At 39.4% G+C, this 27,582-nt stretch overlaps 1 protein-coding gene across 1 annotated transcript in view; it reads right to left on the bottom strand.

The window, feature by feature from the left end:
- The window catches only part of LOC141790241 (transmembrane protein 132C), a 343,929-nt gene that overhangs the window by 19,957 nt on the left and 296,390 nt on the right, over nt 1–27,582 (bottom strand). The window contains exon 7 of the mRNA XM_074669971.1: nt 719–924. Within this exon, the coding sequence (XP_074526072.1) occupies nt 719–924 (206 nt within the window). The remainder of the gene's footprint in view (nt 1–718; nt 925–27,582) is intronic.

The following is a 27,582-nucleotide window of genomic DNA, read 5'->3' as shown; positions in this document are numbered from 1 at the left end:
TTCACAGTCACAAGAATGAGTTCAGGGACCTTAACATGGTACCTTCCGATTTTACGTGATTCAGTACCCGGTACTTTTGACAGAATTTAGTCGGTACCTATAAAAGTACATAGTTTGCTACCCATCTTATGACCCACAGAAGCAAACGAGACTGATCATTTCAACTGACAAGGCCTAATACAGTATTTGTAACCAGTGTTGCCAGACAAAATGAGTCAAAGACGACATCAAAGATTCACATTGAGTAAAGCATATGAGTGTTAAAACGATGAGATTTTTCATCAAGTTCAGCAAAGAGATAAAAGGATAAAAGGTCCATAAGTGTGCTAAAATTAATGCACATAAAAAATGTTCACACAGGAGCTTTAAGGTACATCTAAATAAAATTTAAAAAATAAAACATGAAGCAAGTTGTACAATCAAGTTCTTATTTTATAACCATATCATAAAATAATTTGATCCCTCATTTGCTTCCCACTACGTAAGACTGTAAACACTCATCAAGCTTGTGTTACCTGGTCTAGTGTATCTGATAAATTGTGCTTCTTCTAAAACTTAAAAGAAAGGTGACAAAAGAAGCAGGTATTTGAATGAAATAAAAAAAAAAAAAAAAACATTCATAATACAAAACAGTTTGTGTGAATTTGAACTTATACCCTTTCAGTTATTTACCGTATTTACCTCAGCTCTTCCCCTCACGCCCATGCAGGCAGCTCACCTCTTGTTCGTGATGATGGGGACCCTCCAGCCTTTAACCTGGCTCAGCTCCGTATCTGACACGTCTATCTGCAGGGGAAGCTTCGGCACCCACACTGTGAGCAGCAGCTGAGCAGAGAGGTGCAGGTAGGTGAAGTTCACCGCCAGAGACTGTCGACCTCGCATCTCTTTACCGTTCACCAAAACCTGGTCGCAGTTCTGGGAAACCTGTAGAGATATAAAGACAAGAGGAGGAAATGAGTACAACGTGCATGCAGAGTCTGACGCCTGTAAATGACCCCGTACAGACTGAGCACAGCGATTTCCACAGAATCAGATGCAGCTGATGTAGTGCGTTCCTTAAGCACAGCCTGGAGCCTGTTTTCATCAAAGGATTCATGCTCCTGCAGCATGATGTGATATTTTGTCACTGATCGCTTATCAGTTTGTAAAGCACTCTGGGAAAGTGTTTTGCAAAGCGCCTGGTGCAGAAAGGTTAATTATGCTTTTGTATTTCCTTCGCACCACATCAGGTGAATCTCAGGTTTGTTTACAACCAGGTGAACCTGTCACTTCTAACGAATCTGAAGCTACACTGAAAAAAAGAAATCTTGGCAGGTGTTTATGTTTTATTTTTGGAACAAATTGTCTTATTAGGCTTAATATGAGCCAGATTCAGCTGATAAGTCAAAAAAAGTCTTATTTTAAGAACTGAAAAGACAATGTTTCTGTATTGTTGCTCTTTGACAGCCAATCTTACTTAGTTATATAAACATGAAGTACACGTTTCTCAATGTAAACACTGCATATCTTTGTTCCTTTGTTTCCCTCTCACTTTTCACGCACTGTCTTGTCTGTAAAAAATATTTCCACTAACCTGACCTGAAATCCCGTATTGTCCTTAGAAGCAGCGTTAAATGCTAGCTGTTTCTCTGATTATGGAAATGTTCAGATCCACTTTTAGAACCCCGTTTTCCCAATTAGACTGAACCTGAGCTGGAAAACAAAATGCATGTCGACACTGGATTGTTCTGGTTGTATTTCAGAAAGTGGACAGCACCCTCACATACAATCTGACAGGCAGAACAATGGAAAACCAGGATTTAAGTCAGTTTCATTTTCACCCTCTGGATGTGTGACTGATTGAGACGACAGTGTTTGTACCAATCGTCCCACGTTGTTTTAGCAACAATGGATTCAAACAGGAAGAACACTGTTCAGAAACCAGTGACGGCACATTTATTTTGCTGTCATGTAGCGGTGTTTGTCAAGAAAATATTTACAGAATTATTCACATTGTATTAAATCAGGCCTATTCATTACAATACATATGTTAAAAAAAAACAGTAAACCTGCTCTGAATAAAAACAACTAGTTTTTGGAGTTCTCAATATTGTGTTGGTTGATCCATAAAAGGAGAATTTAACTGGACTGATTCGTGTCACAGTGTCCAAAGACGATCGCCACTGATTGGTGGGCCTCATTCACAACTTCCTCTTAAAATCATTCTTTGATCTACTCATATTTCAGTGCAAAATAACCAGATATTGTATGTTGCTCCATTCAGATCTGGTCAGCTTCTATTAATCATCAAATGTTTGTTCTAAACTAGGGATACACTGATCAAACCTTTGTGGTTTCGATACCAATACCAATACCAATACCTGGGTTCTGGTATCGACCAATACCAGTGCTAAAAAATAACCTGCATGCCCTGCTGTGGGAAAAGACTGATAATGTTTTAGGTTAAAGGCAAAAAGTGTTTATATGAAATTACTGAGGTTAATATTTATTTAAACTATGAAAAGTTTAAATGTTTACCATCAAAAAAGTTCTTCAGAATGTACACAAGTTCCTTTGAAATGTAAGCGTTTATACTCTGTTAACAGCAAATGCAGCAGCAAAAAAAAAAAAAAAAAAAAAAAAGCAAGTGGCATCAGAGGCAACATTTCAAATCAAGTTGCAAAGAGCGCTCAGAAAAAAAGAAAAAAAAAGAGCTGTTTGCCTGGATCAGCACCATGGATCTCTTCCCACTCATAACAATCCAGCCTTGAGAGCCATCGATAACCCTAGCCTTGTCTAAACTGCTAAATGTTAAACAATGAGTATGAACTAACACAGGAACTAACACCTGCCAAAAGTAAGAAAAAAAGGAAGGATGTGGCTTGCATCTTTGCTTTTCATTTAGAAACCTTCATTAAGGCAGTTTTTAAAATAAGTATTAAGACAGTTTCAGTGAATGAGGTCAGACAGGATTTCAACATAAAGACAGTAAATGTAAGGAGCGGAGTATGAGTCAAGACGTGTTCCCAGGGTTTAGGCCAGAAGTCAAACCAGACAAGGACCTCTGTACATAATGCCAGCATTTTAATCCCACACCAACCATCAATTTAAATCAATCTCTGTTATTGTTTCAAAGTAAAATAATATGTATGTTAAATATTTAATTCAAATTTTAAAAAGTATACACTGAAGCAAAACTGTTGATGATATTTACTCCCATTTTCTTCCTCCCCTTCATTACTTCAGATTCCCTGCATGTCCACATCCATTCACCTATTCCTGGCATGTGTCTAACTTCTCCTCCACGTCTTTCTTTACCCTACACTTATCCTCCCTCCTCCTGCGCTCAGCTTTATTCCCTCTTTATCTCCCTCACCCTCTCTTTCATCTCTCCACACTACACTTATCCCACACACCTCCTTCTTTTCTCCACACCCCATCCTATTTCACTCTGAGCCTCACATTTAACATCCACTCCTTTTGTCTGACTTTCTGTGTCTGTCTCACTCTCTCGCAGCCTGTCTGCCTTTTACCTTTCAAAGGTTTCAACCTTTCTGTGGCAAAGCTGTGACTTATCATAATCAAGGTATATCCATTCATCCTCTTGTCCCTGCATCACCATTATGCAGTGTTCTTTTTAAAATTAGCTGTTAATACATTACTTTCCCTTTAAACATTCATTAAACAAGGTCTAAATTTCCCAGATGTTCTTGTCTTTTTGTCCATCACTGGATAGGTCTAACAAGTTTGCACCGGGTAGTGTTACTTGTCTACTTACATTCTGACTTTGAAAAAAAAAAGCATTTTACTTCAGACTTTAAACTGAGCAGTCTGACAGTTTTTTTTTTTCCTTTTTTGCAGCAGGAAGCAAGAAGACAATGCAGCAGCTTCACTTAACGGTGCACCAAAAGGGACAAAATAGCACATAAATAGCACTATCACTATCACATACAAACTTACAATTATCGTTGACAAAGTTTTAATTGTTATGATTTTTATTTTTCAAAACATCTCAAAATCACGACTTAAAGCCATTTATGACAATTCTGTTGCATGAGTAAAGCTATTGCCCTTGATGACCTCAGCTGACACTTAAAGGGTATGTTAAAAAAAGTCTTAATAATCTCAAAGAATGTGGAACATGAATAAATATCTTGAGGAGAGTAAACACACTAATGTGTTTGCATAAAGTGAGGATATTCAGGGATTATGAAGTTTCAGACACTGAAGTTAAAATCTGAAAAACATCTGACGTCATAACTTTCACTTCAGATTTGCGTCAGGCTCTCTTTGATAAGAGAGGAATCTACACACACAGTCTCACACACACATTGTGAGGTGACATTTTTTGGCTTTCTTAAGAAACTCTTTGATCTCCAAAGAGGTTAACATTTTGTAGATCAGAGCTAAACCGTTTCCGCTCTATCTCCTCTCACCTTTTAATTTCTTTCAATTTTACTTTCTTCTCCTGGCGTCTGCTCCCCAAACATAAAAGGGAACGTGCCCAACCCACCTTCTGTCTACTTCCCTTTTTCAATTTCTCTTTTTCTTCATTTCCTTTAACTTTCTCTATATCTGCCCCAACATTCAGTGTTTCCCTCTCTTGACCTTCTCATTTCTTTTGTCTCCTCCTCGCCCTCCCTCCCCTACCGCTCAGCCGCGCTCTTCATCTCCCTCTCTCTCTGAAACCTGATTTACCGCTTGTTAACATCAAAGGGATGTTAGACTGTTGGTGCCTCAAACTATTTCTCCAAATCATTTTTATATTCCAGGTGTAAATCAGTGTGAAAACGACGCTCGCTGACTGAGGCACCGTTCAGGTTCCAATGAGGGTAAAGACAGCAGACGTTGTGGGAATGCACAATGGTTCTGCTTGAAGTGAAACGGCAGCCATTGTCCTGCTCTGTCATTTCTACCGCCGAATTACTTCTTCTCCGTGGCGGAATGGCCCGAAGGATCGTTCTGGAAAAATCAAGTTTCACTTCATTTTGTCAGCAATTTGAGTTTGAAGAAAAGGCCTCAAAACTTTTCAGCATCAGGGAGAGGAGTTTCATTATCATTTTTTCTTTGTGAATTGTAATTCTACAGCGCAGAGGAGTGGACTCAAATGAACTGGCACGGAGTAAACAACGTATTATTTGATGCTCAAAGGTTGCTGAAAGGTTTCACTCACTGCAGTTTCTTGGCTTTCTTGGCAGCTGCACTCAGGTACAAGACCTGTCGTATATTTAAGGCCTTGTGAGGAGTTTTGAGTGATTTTTTTTTTTTCCAAAGCTCTGGTTTATATCAGCTTTTTTGTCCAAACAAAAGAGCTATCAACCAACTGACTGTAGTTAGGGTGAGGGTACCTTCTGTTGATCTTTAAAATGATAGAAGAAATAAAAAAAAAAAAGAAACTTCTGCCAACAGTAGAAATAGGGATCTCATGAACTACTGAGCTGCTTTAAGGCTGTGTTATGCTTTCCCTACAAACGTGGCACGCGGAAACGAGATGCATGAGATCCATGCGAGAGAACGCGTGAAGCTTTTATGCTTCACGCATTATCCCGGGGTCCACTGGTGTCCATTCCCAAACTGCAGGGGGCGGTCTAACACAAACCTACGTCTAGCAGAGAACTAAAGAAGAGTCGAAAAAGTTTAGCTTTGTTCATAACATAGTTGCATATCTGTCCCTGAGTTTTTTCCAATTTGCAATTTTATGCCATGAATTATTTACCCCTCAGTTTTTATAGTGATCTCTGTGTGAAGAGTCATACAGGTGTCTGTATTTCTGCACTTTGACCACTTCCTCCATCTTGTCCGCATGTCTCCGTCTGGCAGGTTGGAAAGTCTGCGTGACGTGGAAATTTTTTGCATGAAAAGGACTGTGCAGGGGGCCGTCGGTGTGAAAAAGAAGTCATTTGTCAGACACGTCAAGCGTCAACCTATTTTTCTTTTCTCCTCCTCCACTGCATGCAACTGAAATCCTATCAAGTGTTTTTGTCTTATTTTAAGTAAAAAATGTCTTATTATACTTACTATGAGCCACATTCAAATGATCAGTGCAGAAAAATATCGTGTTTCAAGTTGATGGAAGACCAAAATGAGGTCTGAATTGCTTAAAACAAGTACAAAGAATCTGCCAATGAAACAAGATTTTTGCTCAAAAATTTGCTTGAAACTAGAAAAGTGTCCTGATATAAGCAACTTTTCTCTTGTTCCATTGACAGATTTTTAAAAACTTTTTACAAGCAATTCAAACTTCATTTTTTTCTTTAAGTAATTTGAAATAAGACATTTTTCTGGACTAGTCAGGTAAATTTGGCTCATATTAATTTAAATATATATATAATATATTTTCTACTGAAAATAAGACGAAACCACTTGATAAGATTTTTCATTTTTTGTAGTGTCTCATTGGTTGTAATAAAAATATCTTTAAAATCTTTTACATTTTGTCATTGGTAATGTCTGTTTTTGTGTCAAAGTCCCAAAACAGACTCACTAGTGTGTCAGGCAAACAATGTTGAGCTGGCATCACGCTCAGAAAGATCACAAGAGGACACAAACTCACACAGCTGTCACAGCTGTGGACGAGTGGTGTAAAAGAGTATTAGCTCAAAATGAGGGCAAAGCTTTCGATTTATTGGTCGATCTATGATCAAACCCCTTTATCTGTGGTCATGAGCTGTGGGTTGTGACTGAAAGAAAGAGATATCAAAGACAAGAGGGCTGAACTAACTTTCCCCTGGAGGATGGCTGGACTTGGTCACAGAGATAAAGACCAGAGCCCTGAGCAGAGCTGATATTCCTCGCATCAGAAGAAGCCCATTGAGGTAGTTTGGGCACCTGATAAGATACCTCCTGGATGCCGCCCTTTGGGTGGTTTTCAGGCACCTTGAACTGAGAGGAAAGACCGGGGGGAGACCCAGAATGTGCTGGAGGGATTGTGTATCCTGTCTGGCATGGGAGCGCCTCAGGATCCTCCAGGAAAAGCTGAAAGCTGAAAGCTTTTCTGACATTATCATTTCTACGTAAGTGCCATCTTCCCCTGGTTGAGAAAGTTCTGTTTTATCATTATCTTATCAGAGATTGACTCCTGCAGTAGAATATGGCTGTTGTACATTAGTTACAGCACATTTCCCACTGATCATTAGATGAGCAGTTTGATCTCTGTCAGTACACATATTGAAGATTCACTTTCTCTCCACTGATCTGGAAAAGAAAGCTTCATCCATTTCTAACATTTACAATCCAACAGCTCTACTGTGTCTTTATCATTTCTACCAGAAGAGCTCCCTGAGGAATTAAACCCTGTGCTCCTATTAAGCCAGAGAGCATAGAGTGTCACTTGTGTTGTCTAAAAATGTGAAATCCAAGGACTTTTTGGTGAGAATCAAAAAAGAAGAGTGCTAAACCAAAGTGGTTTCCAAAATATCCATCTTTGAAAGGATCATTTTAAATTAAATTTATCGACTCATGGTAGATAAATACTTCCTTCTTCTTTCTCCACCTCCAGTTACATCCTTCACTACCACCTCTTTACACGTCTTCTCTGAGTTCTTATTTTCTCTACAGCTGCTTCTAGACGCTGTGTAATTCAGGCTTAATGACTTGAAATATTTCACAATCTATGGCGGTGACACAGAGTAAAAAAGTGTGAACAGTAACACCTTGATTATTGGCAACAATAGGCTGTGAATAATATTACAATTACATTTTTTCTCATGGCTCACATTAATAAGCTATTTTTATGTATCACTTGAAAGGAAGAGTCCAAAAACATTTGTTGGCCTTATTTTACAACACAAACCCTGTATGAGCACGATTGGTGTAGTGCACACACTCTTATTTGACCCTTGTTGTCTCCCAGATTCTCTATCAACCCAATGTTACAGAGAACAAAAGCATACACCTCCCAAATATTACTATTCTAAAAAATAAATTAAAGCTCCTATGGTGAGATTTCTCACTGTATCAAATTTGGCGCCCCCTGTGGGTGATATGATTCTCCTTTTGCTGATCCTGTTTTATTAATTTTTTTGACAAATAATCCTTATTTGCTTTCTTTGGATCATAAATTCCTCATTCATCATGAATATTGGTTGCTACACATGGTTACTATGGTTAATACATGGTTGCTAGGCGCCACCCTGTTGGCTATGGCTGCCTTTTGCAGCAGCTCTCTCTTCTTTGTTCGTTTCTTGTAATTTTTTTCATCTCTTTTTTTGTAATCTTTGTATTTAAAGGATAAGTTCAGTTTATACAGCTTTTACATTGTTTATAGAATGAAGTAGAACAAAATACTCACCCAGAAGGTTTTCCTGATCCAAGCAGTGCTTTGGGAGATATTTAGATCCAAAATCATGCAGCGGACGTCTGTATAATGGGATCCATCGGGGCATGGACAGCGCCGCTCCTAAAACTGCAGTAATCGTCCAAAAACTCATGTTTTTCACCAATATTCCATCAGGGTCGGCTCCGAGATAGTCCTCTGCTGCAGTATGTGTCACTCCAGACAGCGCTGTTTGGCTGTAATGACCTCTGAACTGACGAAGACTTTGTTTACGTTTGCCCCTTAAAGAAAGGAGTCAGCTCTCCAAAAAGTATTGCGCATGCGCAGGACTAACTCGGAGCCGACCCTGATGGAATATTGGTGAAAAACACATGTCTTTGGACGATTAATGCAGTTTTAGGAGTGACGCTGTCTATGCCCTGATGGATCCCATTATACGGATGTCCGCTGCACGATTTTGGGTCTAAATATCTCCCAAAGCACTGCTTGGATCAGGAAAACCTTCTGGGTGAGTATTTTGTTCTACTTCATTCTATAAACAATGTAAAACCTGTATAAACTGAACTTATCCTTCAAAGTGGATCATTACTTTGTATGGCTCATTTGTTGGTCATGAACACCAAACTTTTTGTGGCCTCAGAATTATTTCTCCTACTTTTTCTCCTGTGTTGGTCTGGAGATCTCACATGTAACCATGGCTGCATTGTTTATATGTGAACCCAGCTGTTAGCAGCCTGTAGCATGTAAATGCTAACTGGTGTAAGGCCTGATGTCTTCCCACAAGGTGAAGAGAGGGAGGTGAGAACGAAATGCTGGTTCTCAGGTGTGAGCTTAAAAGTGTCGACATGGACCTGTCCTTCTATCCATCGTTATTGGGAACGTAAGATCTATCTCCAATAAGATGGACGAGCTAGCTGTGCTAACCCAGCAACAGAGGGAATACCAGAGGGCAGAGTAGCATCATTATATTCACAGACATGGCTAACAGAGCTAACACCAGACACCAATGGAAGAACTTCACCTGCTGTGAGCAGACAGGATACAAGAGACAGAGATGGAGCATGACTGAAGAAGCTCAGTCCTGGACCCTGTGGAGGTGGAGGCTGGCTGAACTGGAGAATGATGGACAAGCTGTCATCATCTTTTTTCTTATGGACCTTTTTGCACTTTCCAACACTTTATTACTTTTGTTTTCTTGATTGCTGCTGTGACTTTAATTTCGTTGTACTTGTTACAATGACAATAAAGTTCAATTCTTCTATTCTATTCTATTCTATTCTATTCTATTCTATTCTATTCTATTCTATCCTCGGGCTGGCTTCTAAAAAATAAACAATTACAAAAATGAGTCAGTTTTTCAAATGGCTCTTTGGAACAAACAGATCCACGAGATCCAGCTCCCTTTCAAGATCCATAAATCCCATCCCTTGTTGTTATTTATGAAACAAATACAAACACACTGGGTATTTTGATTAAATTTTGATTTGCTTCCAAAGAAAAACAGAGCGGAATAAATTAAAGCCTTTGACATGAGACATTACAGGTTCCCACAGGAGTCTGGAACAACTTCTAAATATAAACATTCAGTCACACTGAGTTTGTAGGGACCAGGACCCAACAGTTAGATGAAGGTTTGAACTTCAAAAAGCTTTTTAAAACCATGGTTATACAAGTCTCTGGACTCTTGTAAAACACTAAACATCATTACACTCTTAAAATCCCAAAATAAGAAAGTTACAGGTTAAAAATATCAAAGCAGACAAGATTCTGAGGTGGCTTTAGTCTGTGTTATTTATTAATGATCTCAAATAAATAAATATAATTCAACATTTCTATTTTTAATTGACATGACTATATGATAGACAAGACAAAGACAAACAAACACACAGAAAGATGCAAAAACACACCCACAGACTTAGAACAAGTGAGTTTTTGCAAGTAAACAGCTGAGTTGGAGGTTTAACGACACTGAAGAATGGATTTAATCTCTCTTTTTCTAACTCTCTCTCTCTCACACACACACACACACACACACACACACACACACACACACACACACACACACACACACAAAGAGCAGGAGCAGGAACGAGACATAAAGTGAGAGAACACACTGACGAGACAAAGGTAAAAAAAAAAAGAGCAAAGAGAAAAAAAGTAGCAAGAGGAGGAAAAGTGTAGATCTCAGCAGTTAGGACTTGTTGAAAGGCAGCGAGGCCAGAAAAACTGTTTCCACCTTTATCAAATAACACAAAATAACACCACAACAATCACGAAACCTCCAAAGACAATTGTAGGAAACTTTCCAAACTCTTCAGCAGTAATTCAAGGAAAAGCAGACGCTTGATTGAAGTTCTGTGAGAAAGTAGAGGCTGAACCCTTTTCACCATCTGTACTTTTAAAAGAGGACACACACACACACGAGCCCAAGGAGAGGAAAGCATTAACATGGTTTTAAACATCCTCTCCTTAGTATTCCTGCCGTGTTTTTTCAAAGTAAAATAAGGTGGTGAATCTTCTCTAACAGCTTTTCTCGGGTGTCTGGAGCTCTCACACTTTGTACGTATTGTATGCAAACACCCTATATGCTTAAAATATGTGCTACTGCTGCAACAGATGCTCAGACGCCTTCAGCAGTGTAGCACTCTTACAGCTTTTTGACAGCCAACATTTGAATCTAGTGAAACCGTATTTTACTTCAAGTGCATACCGTAACTCATAATGATGTGTCTACAGAGAGAAGGAGAGTGTGACATTATGCAAGCAGAAACCCCTGACCTCCAGACCTCAGGCTTGTTCCAGAGATGTTTTATTCTGTGCTTTTGCTCAGAGGTTAATTGATGGTCATGTCTCGATGATGTGCATGAGTGTGCAGCACTTGTTACAATCCCTCTTCTCACTGTGAGCTTGTTAAACCACCTGCTGCCGTTTTGTCTCCGTCCCCCCAAAGGAGACTCTGCTCAGTCTTTGAAAATCTGAGCTTAAAAGCAAAGCAGTGGTGCTGTTAGTTTGGAGGCACCTGTGGCTCATGTTATATTACACTAATCTGTTTCTGCCAGCATTGCCACTGGGTATTCATAATTACTCTAAAACGTCAATTCCAGACAAGTCCGGCGACTTAGTTTCCTTCTAAAAGTATTTCCCGCAGCTCCCTGTTGGATTGTGAGAAACAATCTGCAGACTCTGAACCACTTCCTTCAACAGTTCACAGTTGATGTTTTCCTTTACTCTTTGTTGATTGCTAATTAGAACATGAGTTCCTATTAGCTGAAAATTCTACTTTATTTATACCACAGAGGAGTTATTACAGTCTCCTGTAGTTCAAATACGACATATTTAAGCTTCTTGAGATCTTCACAAAACTTGCTGGAATGATGTGGTTGCATAAGGATCTCTTAACTGGTTCACAACACCTGGGAGGAGCAGGCTTCAAACACCAAGGTCTGCTAAGAGCTCTGCAATCAGTCAGAAGGGGGTTCGTAGAGCAGGGGGCCTTGAAGGTCCCATATTATGCAAAAATCACTTTATTAAGTCTTATAGTGAAATTTGTGGGTCTTTGGCTTTCCTCCCAGCCCACAAAATGTGATATTCAATGACAAAACCTGTACTTAGTAGTGCTTGTGAATATAAAATCCTGACCAAAATTAGCTGTTTGAATTTGGGGGATTAGCTGACACCGGAGATTCCCTTTTTTGACTAATCAGGAGCAAGTCTGACCTGATTGGTCCACCAGAGAAGATACCCCCGAACCCCCTAATACCTGGAGAATGCCAAAGGTGAAGAGCCATCACTGCTCTGTTTTGGGCTGTAAACAGCCACATAGTTCCATGCACAAGCTTCCCATCTCGGAAGAAGACAAGTCGAAGTGGCAAGAGTTCATTTTTCAAGGAAATGTGCCAGCTACACTCAGTAAAACTGTGCATGTGTGTGCTAGTCATTTCACGGCCGACTGCTTTTCCAACTTTTGACAGTACGACAGGGCTAGCGAATAGACTGGTCCTGAATCCAGGCGCATTACCAACCATCCACCAACAAACCTCGAACCCTGGAAATGTGAGTATTAAATGCTGTGTGCTATGGAGCAGATGTAAGAGCTTTTCCTCAGTGTCCTGTGTTAGCTACAGGATGCTAACTGTAGCTGAGGTTAGCCTGTTGTTTTAGCCTGTAATGTTACGGTAAACTAGCTTCACTGTTTTCAAAACATTGTGCACTCGGAGCTCGTGGCGCCGCTCTCAGTGATGCTGAAGAGCGGGGCGGTATCAGCGGTTGCTCATTTACATATGAAGGCCACACCCACTAAATCAGAGCGTTCTGAACAGAGGGGCTATGAGAGCCTGGAAACAATGCTGCTGTGCTAGAGTTATTGGCTCTTTGGACCAAAACATGTTACTACCATTTCATGAAGACATCGATGATCCATATTAAACTTCAGAAAAGGAGCACAACATGGGACCTTTAAAGAGACAGCAGCTAGCATGAAGCATTTCAGTCAGGGGCTGAAATCAGAGTTTTCTGACACAGCAGTGTGAAATAAGCAATTAAAATTTAATCTAATCGATAAAAGGATTTGTGATTAATTAATCTAATTAATTACATTTTAATCTTATATCTAATAAAGGTCCCCAAATAAAGAATTTGAATTCTAGCACATTACAAAATGTAATGCATGACTAATCAAATTAATTCACAAAGAAGAGAAGATTTGTAAATCAACATTTTTTTCAACTGGCCAATATTAAAATGTCTGTGTTCGCTGCCATAGACATCTACAGACGTCTATGGTTGCAATGGATTACTGCGCCTATAGAAGTAAGGGAGCCAGGGTCTGGCGGAGCTTGTCAAACAAAATGATGCTCATAAACTACTGTGGCTGAGAGCAGTGCACTCTTTGGATGAGAGACCAGCATGGATATGAGGAGAAGATGTGAGATGATAGATGATAGAACACAATATTATTTGGGTCTTGAAAGATGGTTCAAGATGCACTGAAAATGGCTGGCAGCCACTGAGTTAATCTTGCATTCATTTTTATAACCCATTAATTTGCGGTGTAATTAATAAATCCAATTAACACGTTAAAGTGACAACCCTGACATGTAGGGGTATTTTAAGATGTCAATTGTGTAAAAAGGACAAGGAACTAGAGGGACATTTTTAACAACCAAAAAAAGCACAGTACTCTCTCTTTAAAGTTTTCACTTCAGGCTTAAACACCAAGTTCCCTAATAATACAAGTGAAACGAGATTCGACCGCATCAGTGTAGAGGTGGAAGCAACGAACAGCAGATACTGCGTTCTGTTAACAGAATCTGATATATTAAAGGAGACCGACTAGAACACTGACAAGGCTTAAATCCAAATCTAAGCAACACAAGGTCCATGAAAAGCTCAGCCAGCAGCAACACCTCTACATTTGAGTCAAACACAAGCATGAGCTCAAAAGAGAAGGTTGGAAACTCAGTGAGGACATCTTATGAGAGGAAAGTTTTCCAAAATTAGAGGAAGAAAAAAGAATGAGGTCTATATAACATGATGAGCGAAGACTTCCAGGTAGATACATCTTGCTCTGTAATCACAACCACAGATCTCTGGATTTAGCTGAGCTCACTCACAACCTGAGACCTATCAAGAGAATCAAAACCAAACAAGAAAAGAAAACAGTCATCTTCCCTGGCTCTTATCAAGTGTGTTTGCTTCTGCATAAACTAATACTCAAACTATGGAATGAGTTTTAAACTTATTACACTCTTCTTCCTCATGACTCCTCTTCACTTTCTCCAAAACCTCCTCAGGAGTCCCAAAACTCAACCACCCACTCACCCCCATTTACCAACGATATCCCCGAGCCGAGTCATTTATTTAAATACATATTCATCTCCCTCCAAGCTAAGTGATCCGTCTAAATTTTCTGCTTTTCTCTCCATGTCTCCTTCTTCAGGTTTTCCCTATTAGTCTCACAGATGTATATTTTCTCCCTGAAACAGAATCCATCCATCTCTCTCACTCTCAGTTTTCATCCCGCAGTCTTTTCTCTCTGTTTGTTTCTTGCCCTCCCTTCTTTCCCTCTCTGCACATTTCTCTTGTTCTCGGCCTCAGGCGATTCAATCCATCTGACTTTAAGAATCATATCATCCAATCAGGGCCCACTCGGTCGACAGGGGCGGGCCCTGAGGGACAGACTAACCAACTCTCTGATGGGATTAGACTTCCCACCTGTCCATCAGTTAAGGAAAACCACACCGGGCCAATCGCCTCTGCACATAGTTTCATATGGCTGTCATTTAACTCAAAGATTTTGTTTTCTGGCCGGGCACACACTCAAACACACACAAATGTAGGCATTAGCAGCCTGTAGGGCCCGTATATTATTTGGATTTGGCTGGGATAATAGACAGCTGATGGAAGGGGAGCACACACACGCAGAGTATCACGGGGTCTGTCATTTTGAATTTGATAAAGAGGGGGGTAAAATGGTCTCTAATGGTCATTCACACTCTGCTTTCCTCCACAATAAAACTGTCTCATCAAGAGTGACAGAGGGATGGAGAAAGAAAGAGGGACCTAAATAGAGTTATAGAAAAATAAAGGAAATGGATGGAATAGACTGACAGGGCCATTTGAAGTGGAAGAGGGTGTCATTTGTGTCAAATCAATCACCGCTGTTACAGACCAATCAGAATCAAGTATTTTACACAGCCGGGTGTTGAGAAAGAGAGCCTGGTTTATATTTAGTTTTAAGAAACTTAATGCTCTTACACATTTTTTTAGTGTTTGAACAAAACTGTGCAAAAGAGCCTTATGATGGATTTTCCCCAAAGTACCAGGAACTTTTGTCTCAAGGAACTAAATGGTTCCTGTGACCTATTGTTGCCTGCATTTCCACTGTGGACTGAAGTCCCTGGCAGGCCTGGAGAGGGCAGTAATAGCTATACAGCAAAGATGACGCCAGGACAGACAGGCTGGCATCCTCTTGTGCCACACTACAGTTAGCCTGTTAGCATTAAAAAGATTTAGCTTGTGCTGTTTTTCTTAACACAATATTGCAACACAAATTGCAATGTGTAATATGTGTCTGTGATGTGCAATTTTGTGTTGTTTGTTTTATCAGATTCTGGAGACTTGTAAGCAGCAGGCGAGTCCAAAACAAAAAATTCCCTAGGGGGACAATAAAGTATATCGTATCGCATCATATCATGTCGTATCGTATCACATCGTAACTTTATCACATTGCAAATAGATTTGGTAAATTAGCATTTGGTAAGAGAAGCAGAAGAAGATTTGAAAGTCGACCCTCTGCTGAATGTATTCCTTTCGAACAACTTTAAATTATTTTGTGCACTGATCTGCTCAGTATACAGAGTGACTCTTTCAGCTGAAACACCGGGAGTGTACAGAGATCCTGCAATCAGGCTTAAAGATGACAGTAATTGTTAAAGAGATATTGAGTGAATCACAGCTTTGTGTAAGGTCATTGTGGAAATGAAGTGAAATAAAAACATTGTGCATGTTCTACAAATTAGAAACTACAAATGTTGTAGGCCCTTTCCCCCAAAGTTCCTGGATCTTTAGAAGGTACTACACCCAAGGAGGAGAAACCAGAACAAAATTTCAACCATGGTTCCAACTGTCAAAAGGCACAGTTCCTCAAAGGATCCCTAGTTCCTCGGGGAAATTCATGAAGTTGAAAAGCATCTTTCGTTAACAGTGATTAATGGAATGACTAGATCCATCTCTACATTATGAGGACTCCTTGGGCATGTCTGCATGGGGTCTCTTATAACTAACTGCATCATGCATCCTCCCTTTAGAAATAAATTTATTTTTGCAATATACTATGAAAACTCTGCCTCAATACGTTTTCAACAGCTCATAGAAGTTTAATCAAACAACAATGCACATTAAATCACATCCAATCACCACACCTAATAGGAAAAGTCTTCATTGTGTCCTTTGTGGGTTCAAACCTTTCTTAAAGGTTGTCAGTATAAGATCATATTACCTCACATGCCAGGTGTACACAAGGCCTTCGTTACTCTTTAACAGCACCAACAGGTACAGTGACACATAGAGATATAGTTGGTATAATCAGGAGGATGTATGGTTTTGTTTTACTGCACAGTGTTTGAAAAGTTATTGGCACCATCCTTTTGTTTCTGCTAACACATTTTTTAAGCACAATGGAAGTTTAACCTGGTGGTAATCTTTTTACAGTCAGCTCCATCATTCGGCACAGGCCCTACAGCTCCCTTCTTTTTATCCTCTTTACCTTTTCTCTGAAATGCGACAATGAAAAAGTAGTTTTTCTGAATCTCTCTTTAGTTCAAAGACTTTCTCTCTTTGACTCTCCTGTCTTTGTCATAGAGGTCTACAGGGCTTTAGAAAGAGGCGGGAGGGTTCCTCTTTGTGGCTTTGTGTGTGTGTGTGTGTGTGTGTGTGTGTGTGTGTGTGTGTGTGTGTGTGTGTGTGTGTGTGTGTGTGTGTGTGTGTGTGTGTGTGTGTGTGTGTGTGTGTGTGTGTGTGTATCTTGTAGGCTAGTGCTTTCTGTTTCCTTTTTTTCCAGAAAGTTCCCGGCCTTCTGTGAATTAGTATGCTTATTAGCATAGGGATATAAGTCAACACTGCCCCCAATATGTCTGTTTGTATGGCCCTATTGTGGCCTAGGTGTGTGTTTGTGTGTGTGTGTGTGTGTGTGTGTGTGTGTGTGTGTGTGTGTGTGTGTGTGAGTGTGTGTGTGTGTGTGTGTGTGTGTGTGTGTGTGTGTGTGTGGGTGTGTGTGTGTGTCTGTGTCTAAGTTTGCTCTTAGAGCTGGTCCTTTTTGCTTATTTCTGACGTGGTTTTCAGAAAGCACTTTTAACTAAAAAATCGTCCGCAGTAACACCACATTTTACTTCATTTATTCTTTATTCCTCATCTACATCTGTGCAAAAGAAAGTGTTCCTAGAAGTTTCAGAGAACTTATGAATTAGGTAGGTTAATAGATGTGAAAGAGAACTCCAAGTTCTTCACATTGCCTCATAAAGAGCTGGCCTTATTTTTTTATGCGTCTTGGGGATAAAACTGGGGAAACAGTGGTATATGGAAACTTCATTATGCAGATTTACCTTCCTTTACTTTTCCGTTAGGTAACAGGAAACAGGTAGTACAGAAGTAGTCCCTTTGTACAGGACCCTCACATGAAGTTCAAGGCTTCTGTGAGGAGTTTTTAGTCAGCCATTGAAAAGACTGGAACTGATGCCTCACCATTAGCAACAAAAGCAAACAAGACGCAAGACGCAATGGACTTTCTTCTGTAATCCTTCCACACTGGCTTCATATATCAAGATCAGGGGTTGCAGTTTTGTAGGAAACGATGGGGAAATAACACAATTCTAGATTTCTTTGTAAGTTATAGATTTAAAATAATCACTTGTGCTCCTTTCATCTGTGTTAGTTGTTTCAAATTGCTTATGCTATTGTCTCTAGCTCAAGTCCAATGTCATTATTTTCACTTTTCTAATATCTACATCTATGAGCTAAAAGTAGTCTTAACATGCTACAGCTGACTTGTGGCCTGACACATTTTGCAATACATAACAGAGTCATGTTTATGTGACAGTCTCATGTTTTTAAAACGACTTTTAAATTCTTGCATAGAAAACCTTTCATCAACCCAAAACTGTATTAGAGGAAAAGGGGATACCATGATTTTGTGCCAAACAAGCAAAAAAGAGGATTTGCTTGGAACAGCCTGAGGAGCTACTGGACCACACAACCTCCCTGATTGGTAAAAGTGGGGTAAGGGCCTGTCCTGCAACCCGGGCAACATCAGCAGAGCTTGTGAGAGCAGTTCTTAGTCTTCCATCACTATAAAGGTACTTAAAGCAAAAAGGAAAAAAAGTAACAATGTTGGAAACTTTGACTCTTGCGTCACTCATGGTTGCAGGTGAACTAAATACAAAGTCTGGAGAGGAAAAGAAGTTGAGCTAAATGAGGTAAGAAATGCCAACATGAATACTCAGTTATCCATTATAGAAATGTTCAGCTTAATGTGAGCTATAACTAATAGTAAGGCAACTTGACTGAGAATTTGGTTGTTGGTTTCAGTGTTAATGTGATCCATAATAAGTTTGATTCAAATCCATTATCAACAATCTGTTAGTTTGTCCTAAGTTGGTATGAAAAAGCATGATTATGCAAATTAGAAAAGAAACAGGATGTGGGGGACTCAGACATAAAGCAGGACCTCATTTTATCTTTGTTTTAACCCTGGTTCTGACCTGATGTGCACTTTGGCTCTGACTGGAATAAAACATGCTGTAACAAACCGTTTAAATGAAAGCTGAACAAAACAGCTGCAAGAAAGACAAATCTTTGCCACAGCCCATTATTTTTAATTGAAGAAAACTGTTGCATAATTGCTCAAAATTCAAGATAATCATGAGGGACATTATTTCTTAGCAGTTGTGAGCTGCACAGAGCTGTGCTCCACAGGCCCTCAGTTCATCCAGTGTGACTTAGTGGACTGAGTCCGTAAAGCTTATTTGCTCAACATGCAGCTAATCATAATGGTGATTACCTGCTTGTACCGAGCCCATTTTTCCCCCTCTCAATTTTACACTACATGGTTTCATAACATTTATTGAGGAAGGCTTAAGTGGATGTAAACATCAGCCGTGTAATGCTGGATGGGCCAGACGCTCGACCTCTGTGAAAGCAGTTCAACAGCCCGGCCTTTTCTAATGTTAATGGCCCTGCAGAGGAAGCAAACCGCTGGCTGCTAACAAAAGAACGCTGCAGAGGGAGATGCAGCAATACTGCAGCTGATTCACACAATCCCCTTCTCTTCCCCCCTCATCCTCTCTGCCTATTTCTCTATTTCTTTCCCCCTCTGTGTTTTCACTCCTCAACTTTTTAAATAGGCTGAGAGCATGAGGAGACGTGGGGAACATGACAAAGAAGGGCAGAGGATGAAATGGCTAGAAAGCGTGGCAATTTAGGAACTCGAAACAGCATCAAACTGTTCTGGATGCCTCCCTGAAAGGCTCCCTGGGGTGCTATTCTGGGCACGTCCGACTGGGAGGAGACCCCGGGGGCAGACCGGCACCACACAGGAGAGATTATACATCCCAACCTGCATGAGAATACCTCAGGATACCCCAGGAGGAGGAAGCTGAGGACGTGGGTGGCGAGGGAGGACATCTGGGCTGGTCTGCTTTTCCTGTAACCTCAAACTGCACGAAGTGGACGGCAATCAATCAATGCACTGATGTTTCACCGAGCACAGAGGAGGAAGAACACTAATCCCCAACCTTCCCATGCCTCTGAAAGGATAAGTTCATGAAGATGTGCAGCCGTACACCTAAAAATAAACTCTGTGTAAGATTAGTGTTTCATGTTGACCTCATGTCTTCATTTATTTTTCATCATCTCATCCTGCTCATAATCTTACCCTCTTTCATTCTTCACTGACAGTTTTACTTCATTCATTTCCTTTGTCGCTTCCTGTGAGAATGAGCATAAACATGAGGGCCAGTGGGAGCGAGGTGCAGGTGTTTCACTTAGCAAAAGATGTTAACACAGATCTCACACACTCAAAAACACACCTGCACAGTCCGAGGCAAACAGCAGATGAGAATAAATATAGAGTTGTAAGAGTAATTTGATTGGGTTTATCTCAGAGAAGTTACTAGACGGTAGATTTATAAATGGATTCTGAGTTGTACTTCCTCAGTATTTATTCAGTTGTAAAATATATCCAGTGATGTTCTAGAAAATGTTAAGCATCAGTAGTGCTTTTCATACACGGCCATGACAGCACTTCTCTAAAAGCAGCAAAACTCAAGGGCTTTCACCCAGTTTTACCCAAACACAGTTTCAGTCTTACTCCAGTATTTAATGTGGAAATATTCAACTGCAGGTTTTCAAAGAAAGACTTTCCTGCATTTTTAAGCAGAATGTTAACTTCTCTTGTGTTACAAAACCATCATTCTGTAGTCATAAGGTATGTTAACTTCATACTGTGAGAGTAGAGAAGGAGAGCTTTTCAACATCCATTTACAGCGATATGAGACATACTTCTGGGCCGTGTTTATGTTTAATTTGCATCAAAATTAAACCATCAGATTTTCATACACCAGCTTTATTTCTTTTTTTTGACAAGTGAGCACCAATGATTGATGAAATAACTGGTTTCTGCTTAACTGCTCTCTTTGAATTGTGCTTTGTCAGATGTCTGAGTCACCTATGTGACTGCCGACTGACAAATTACTGTATTAGTTTAAATATAAGACAAGCTTGATTATAAGATTCAACCATAAAAATGGAATAAAACAAGGGTTGTTGCTTCAAAAACATTAAAATAAATAAATAAATTAAAGTGTTACATTTAAAGGTGCAGTGTGAACAATTTAATCGCATTTACATTTTATTAGAGAGTGTGTAATAGAGCTGTGGCTAAAAATCTGCAGCAACAAGCGTGAACAGATTTTACAGGACAAACTTAGAGTTTTAACATTAATAAACATGTGTACATTAACATTTATGAGCAATGTGTTTTATTTTGTAAAACGGATGGCTGCTCCTCATCACAGGACAAACTGATAGTGAAACTAAAGGAAAAACTATCATCATGCTATCATGCTCACACAGTAAAAAGAAGATTTGGTACAGACTTGTCGGCTCCAACAAAGCCTATGTTAAACAGTTAACCTGATGAGCTTTTTAGCTTTATCCTATTCATGAACAAATCAAAGTGACAATTCTATCTGTCATGCATGGATTTGGACTGTGGGAGGAAGCCAGAGCACCCGGAGCAAACCCACCCATATACAGCTCCTCACACAAAGGCCAACAGAGCAAACCAGGATTCGAACTAGTGAACTTCTTGCTGTAACTGTGCAGCACTTTTTGTTGAATGTTTTTTTGGTTGTTGTTTTTTTTAGCAACTCTGGAGGTATGGGGAAAAACTGTGTACAGTCTCTCAAACAAGTTTTGCAGGTGGGGATTGAAACCAAGAGTTTTAGCGCTTTAGCTTTATCCTGTTCATGGACAATTTAGAGTTACCAATTAACCTGATGTGCATAGTTTTAGGCTGTGGGAAGAATATATATATATATATATATATATATATATATATATATATATATATATATATATATATATATATATATATATATATATAATTTTTATTTTTTATTTTTTTACACACTGTACTTTTTAAATAAATGAAAATGTAATCATGTCAGAATGACTAAGTTGTGGTACAAGCACATTGCATTCAGTAAAATAAAAGTATACCAATCATTTAATAGTTAAAAGCTCAAGCCATGTTAATGCCAGTGGGGGGCATTGGCATGGTTGGTTTTACAGGAAAATATCCATCTAGCCTCTGGTTGTAGCTCTGTGATTCTTGGCTGTTTGATAGTTGAAGAGTGTCTTTCTAGCTCAATAATCAATATTTTTAAAATTGACATAACTGTGCCTGGGGTATTGATCAATTTGAACAATCAATGTGTCTCTCCATCGTCCTAGTCCTGTAGTTATGAGTGACAGCAAGACTTTTTATGAGAGGTACAGTTGTACAACGTAAAAAATAAGTGGCACTGCCCAATGTGCAATATGTAACATTTACACCAAGGTCAAGACATCTTGTTTTAGTTTTGAGAAAGATTTATTCACGATATAGGATGTTGGCAAATGCTGTTTTCTAATGGAAACAGGTAAAAGTGATGATTTTTGGAGGTCTAAGTTCTGTCACATAAAAGAAATTAACTCACAAACTTTACTATCATTACCTCACGTTTTGATCTGAGACACATATTGGATCAAGAAAGTGCTCTGAGTTATCTACAATGCTAAATATCTTCTTCAAGAAGCAGCTGAATGTTTTGTTTTGTAGAGCAGTAGGCCTACTTCATAAATATTGATTCTTAACAGATGAACGACTGCACCACATCCAGGGGGGAGTGTGAGAAAAACAAACACACAACATTGAGTCAAATCCCATTAGTTAAAACTATGCATTATTACAAATACAGGTCAAGCACAGGGCAGGAAGAACCAACACACACACACACACACACACACACAAGCACAGCTGGGGGACAGCTGTGTGTGGTGCCGGTCCATGAGTGCCAGTGATGGGCCGCTAATGCACTGCTAGGAAATAACATGGCTCCCCGAGGACATGCAAAATGGAGGCATGGTAACAGCTGCCAGAATGTCAGGGTGACAGAGAGGGAAGAGGAAGATGGGTGAAGGCCAGTGGGGGGCATTGGCATGGTTGGGGAGGGTACCACGGCTAGTGTGCCCCCCTCTGGCCTGACTGAAACACAGTGGGTGAGATGGTGAAAAGTTTGAAATCTTGAAGAAATAAAGCAGCATTTTAGACTTAAAAAATCCCCAAACCAACAACAACGAAGCTCTCTTTAGATCAACAATCAACACCACAGCATCCAGGCTGAAGATGCATGTTATCATACATCCCCAGGTGTATATGAATAAAATAAACACTGTTTTTCCTCACAAAGTTTGGTGGCTTTCGTGCTGTAAATCCTTTTGTTTCTTATTTTGCTCTAAAGCTCAAAAACAAAAAGTAACCTGAGCTGAACTTGAGAAAGTGAGGGGATCAAGAACTAAAAAAAAGGATGTGGTCTGAGAGTTCTGACAGGTGGATATCTACTTTATCTTAAATATGACACCCACTAAATTTAGGAATTCTCATCCAAAACATGTTCCTCATAGTGATTTAACTGTTTAGGGACTAGTTAGAAATCATTCAAGTTTTTTTTTTAATCATTCAAGATTTCCGTCTCAATTTGTATTCAAACTGCTTTTCTGACTCTTTGACCTGAACAAAATGATTGCCCTGAATTACAGCCAGTGTGTGTTTGCGTAAAGAATCAGGGTCTGAAGGTGTAGCACAAGCCACAACCCTACTTAAGTTATCAATACGTTGGTGTTAGTGTGTTTATGTGATTGCAGCTGTGTATTTTAGCATAGTAATTAGCCGCTAATTAGTTATTGATTGAAGCCGGTAGACTTTATGGAGGTGAGAGGACGAGTGTGACACAGGGCTCATGACACCTGGGCCATAATTTACACTCTGCTGCACACACACACACACACACACACACACACACACACACACACACACACACACACACACACACACACACACACACACACACACACACAGAAGCAATCTATATACACAGTTATTTCTGATCCTTCCTTTTCTGTGTGTCGTCTATTTTCACCCTCTCTTTGCCACTCTGCATTTCTGTCGTCACTATGGATGAAAAGTTTTCTTTAATTATTTCTTTCTTCTGATTCACTATTTTTGGGAATAAAAGCACAGACCTGCAGTTTTTTTTTCAATGGATAAAGGAGGTGGCACATACGAGGGGAAACTGTTAAAGAGCATGTGAGGAAGTTCATCAAATGTTAAAGATATGTGTATATGTAGTTAAAAGCGTGTTCATCTCTGGTTTAGGTTGCATTTTCTGCCAACAAAATCTCCTCCTGCTGCGCTAAAAAGTAATCATTATGATAGTATTAAAACACATTTTTACAACATCCTTTGGCGAACAAAGCATGGCAAAGATTCAGGAGGATTACAAAATAAACAATCAACAAAGAATTTAAGAATGTGTATGATGTAAGAAATATCCAATGCAAAAAAAAATAAAAAATACTTTGCAGTGTCATTCAAAAAATTAAGAAGAAAATTAAACTCAAATTAAGAAGATTGGGATGATGAAATAGATGGAGTTTGTACATAAAGATAAAAATAGCTTAAATCAATAAATAAATAGGTGGAGGGATAAAAATATACATTATTTAAACAACAGGCAGAAACAATTTATAAAGGGGATCAGACCAAGTCTTCGGAACAAATATGTACATAGACAAAAAGCTATGAGATAATAAATAGACAAGCTACAAATGCTATTAAAAAAGACAAGTGACAGGAAAGAAAGTCCATGAAAGTGAAAGTGAAAGTGAAAGTGAAAACTCCTCACAGGAGCTTTAAGGTAATACGAAGCAGCCTAAAGTAGAATCTCTACTGTTTCAGGTAAAAACAACTGTTGTGTCTCATTTAGTGGTAAATATTCCCCTGAGTTAAATCATTAATTAGGTAGAAAATACCATTTAAGTTGGAAAATCATCTCTGATGCAACATAGATGCAACTGAATATCTGATGTCAGATTTCCTCACTCTTACTGTTTACTGAGTAACACAGCATAGTTTCACTTTGAATAAAGCCTGAAGTAAAGAAGCTTTCACTTACCGCTATTTTTCGTCACTAAGCAATCTGGTGAACATTTAATGTGTCGGTTCTGGGGGCTTTGCTGATTTAACGACACTGTAAGAAATGGAGGTCTAAATAATCGTTTTAAACCCCCCTAAGGTCTGAGCTCTACAGATACCTGTCTTTGGGTGCTGCAAATGGTCCGGTCTGATGTTGTGCACCTCAAATTGCTAGCTATTTCCTAAGCCTGTTATTGCTAAATGGAAAATGTGTGTGCGTGTACGTTTGTGTGTGTGTGACCTCTGCCTTTAATCCACTTTACCTTTCATTTCCTTTCGAGGCTCTAAAATGACCCAGGGCACCTGGATAGAATCCTAGTTTCTCTCCTCTGCTACCTTGTCCTTTTGTTGTCACCTCTTCTTTTCTCTTCTCAAACACTAATAATTATGTTACATGTTGCCAAAAATTGTTTTCAGTGAGGTCATTCATTAAAAAAAAGTTCAGAAATACAAAAACATATTGATTGTAGAAAGGGAATTTTCTTTTTTCTGTTCCTTGAGGGAGGTCAGAGGTCGGATTCAGATAAAGGGCAGCACCAAATACATGTTTCTGAATTGTGTTTCTGCAAAAACTTTGACCGAAAGGCATGGTCGATTGCCTTTAAATGAACACAATTCAATATTTCTCATCATTTCAGCAGTAAACTCATCATTTGTGCTTTAATCAGAGGTCTTTTGGTTGCAGCAGACTGCTGAGGAGGTTCCCTGGTTATTAAAGGCAAACTGGATTCACTTGATTAGCCGATTTATGAAAAGCAATTAATTACATGACAGTTGACACTGTTATTCAAATCAATCCCACAATGCCGTGATTGGATATTGTTTTTTGTTAGTGGTTGGTGCCAGGAACACAAAAACCACCCACGGGATCACACAAAACTCCGCAGAGCCATTAACAAGAAAACACCATAAAAAAACACTGCAACATTCCTTTAATTAAGCTATTTTGAAGACTTACACAGAGTTAATTGTTGCTTCCCTACAGGACAAATGTGTACTTTATGTTTACACAAAGCATATTATTCAATACTAAAGAGTTAATTAAAGAATTCATTTCAATCATTCAATCAGTGAAACTCTGTAGGGGTGAAATATTAATTATTTTTTACAGCAAGCAGCAAATCAAATGATCAGGACTCTTTTCTAGTGACTTTGGTGATTTACACTGTGCTTCAAGATGAATGTATATTATTCACAGTGACACAAAAAGGAAAAGTGTTCAAGGATATCTTACTGCTATTTCTTTGCATTTTTTTTTTTTTTTTAATTTAAGCTAGCTTGATTTGTTGTTGCAATTGTGGTGTTCATAAGTGAATTCTGTTGTACTCCAATTTCAGTCAGCCTAAAACATTTAAAAAATGGTCTAAGAGGGGTTATTTTTTTGCTCTTTTAGGCTTTACATGAGTTGATGCTCGAAAATCCATATTTTTTCTCCTCTGGTTTATAAGTAAACCATTATTTCAGCTTCTTTCTTAGGCCATGTCCACACGTAGACAGGTATCTGGGAAACAGCATATATTTTTATAAGTTTATGCCCATGATCCACAGAAAACCTCCATTTTATGTCACTAAAAACAATAATTTCTGAAAACTCTGGCCAAAGTAAAGATTTTGGAAAACTGAAACACAGAGTTTTAGGTTCTCAAAAGCACAGCTAAATGACGAGGGCTCATTCTGATGGCTGGAACGAGTTTTATGTCTGAAAAACAAAGCCGAATATGGGTTTGAAATGCTTCAAGCCGCATTTGACAGCGGATATGCCAGCTGTGTGTGGACGGCAGTATTTTCAAAAACAAATGAGGGGGGATATTCATTTTTTAAAATACCCAGCTACGTGTGGACAAGGCCTTAGATGCTCTGTTTTGGCTGCCATATGTCAAAATCTCTCTGCTCCTCAAACCCCCCTCCCTCTGACTGGTCAGGCCTCTGGAGGCCTGTTGGGGGCAGAGCTATGGCTGCACCTTATTGTTTGAGGCCTGTGCCTCCAACATGTTATGAACCAGTCAGGAAATGGTGATGACCTCATCACTCCATCAAATCTCTTGAAGATCTCATGCACCACTTGTTTGATCCTGAAACCCTTTTGAGCAGTTTACAGATATTTGCAAGGATTTTTGAGAAAACAGAAGAGAAGTTAGAGCAGGAAGAGATAGTAAGGAGAGACACTAAGGATAGATAGTAAGAGATAGTAAGGAGAGACATGCAGGAAAGAGGCAGCAGGCCACAATCAAATCCACGCCACCTGCTTGAGGACTATGGCCTCTGTATTACTTAATCAGGCGGAAGCTGGTGCCAACAAGCTGGTGCCCAGCAGGGCTGCAACTTAAAAGTATTTTTGATGTCGACTAATCAATTTTTTTTTTTTTACAATTACTTTGTGTTTCAACCTAATTTGGCTTTTAAAATGTTCAGATCTTTAAAATTCAGCCTGTGTGTTGCATTTTCACTGCATTTACCCAGAGTTAGGTTCTCACCTCTGATTGGTCAGCCAAGTGTCATTTGAGCAGGTAACAGGGAAATTAAGTTGTTGGTGTTCGCAGTATTGGTTGGCAAGACCGCTTATTAGTGACTTTGGGCTTGCTTTCTAATGTTAATGTTAATGTTAATGTTAATGTTAATGTTAATGTTAATGTTATGTTTCATCCAAAAACGGCAAACGCATCGGTGAAAAAATCTGCTTTAACACAAAAACACCAAGGGACTAAAAACACTGTAGTAAGCATGTCAGGCCTGCAGTTGGCGCTGTCTTGATCAGAAGCCACTTTTGGGAGATCTCCACCGAAGCAGAGTCGAGCTGATCATCTGGTGTATTGGGGAATATTAAGTGCAGAAGTAGAGCAACAGATGCACATTTAGACAGCAGACAGTCAGCAGATTGAGCAGCACAAGCACAACATGGTAGTCTGTGACGATCGTAGCAACGATACTGTCGTCTTGTTGTATGTGCTAGCGCAAAGCAGAGCATGGCGTCAGCATTTCCACGGATAACACTGGCTTACTATTTACATGGCAACAGTGTCGGCAACATTTCAGAAAA

The sequence above is a fragment of the Halichoeres trimaculatus genome, unplaced genomic scaffold (genome assembly GCF_033239565.1).
Source record: "Halichoeres trimaculatus isolate MK-OKI-2021-1 unplaced genomic scaffold, fHalTri1.1 fHalTri1_scaffold_5, whole genome shotgun sequence".
In the NCBI taxonomy this organism is placed as follows: Eukaryota; Metazoa; Chordata; class Actinopteri; order Labriformes; family Labridae; genus Halichoeres; species Halichoeres trimaculatus.
This window is presented reverse-complemented; position numbering and strand designations above follow the sequence as displayed.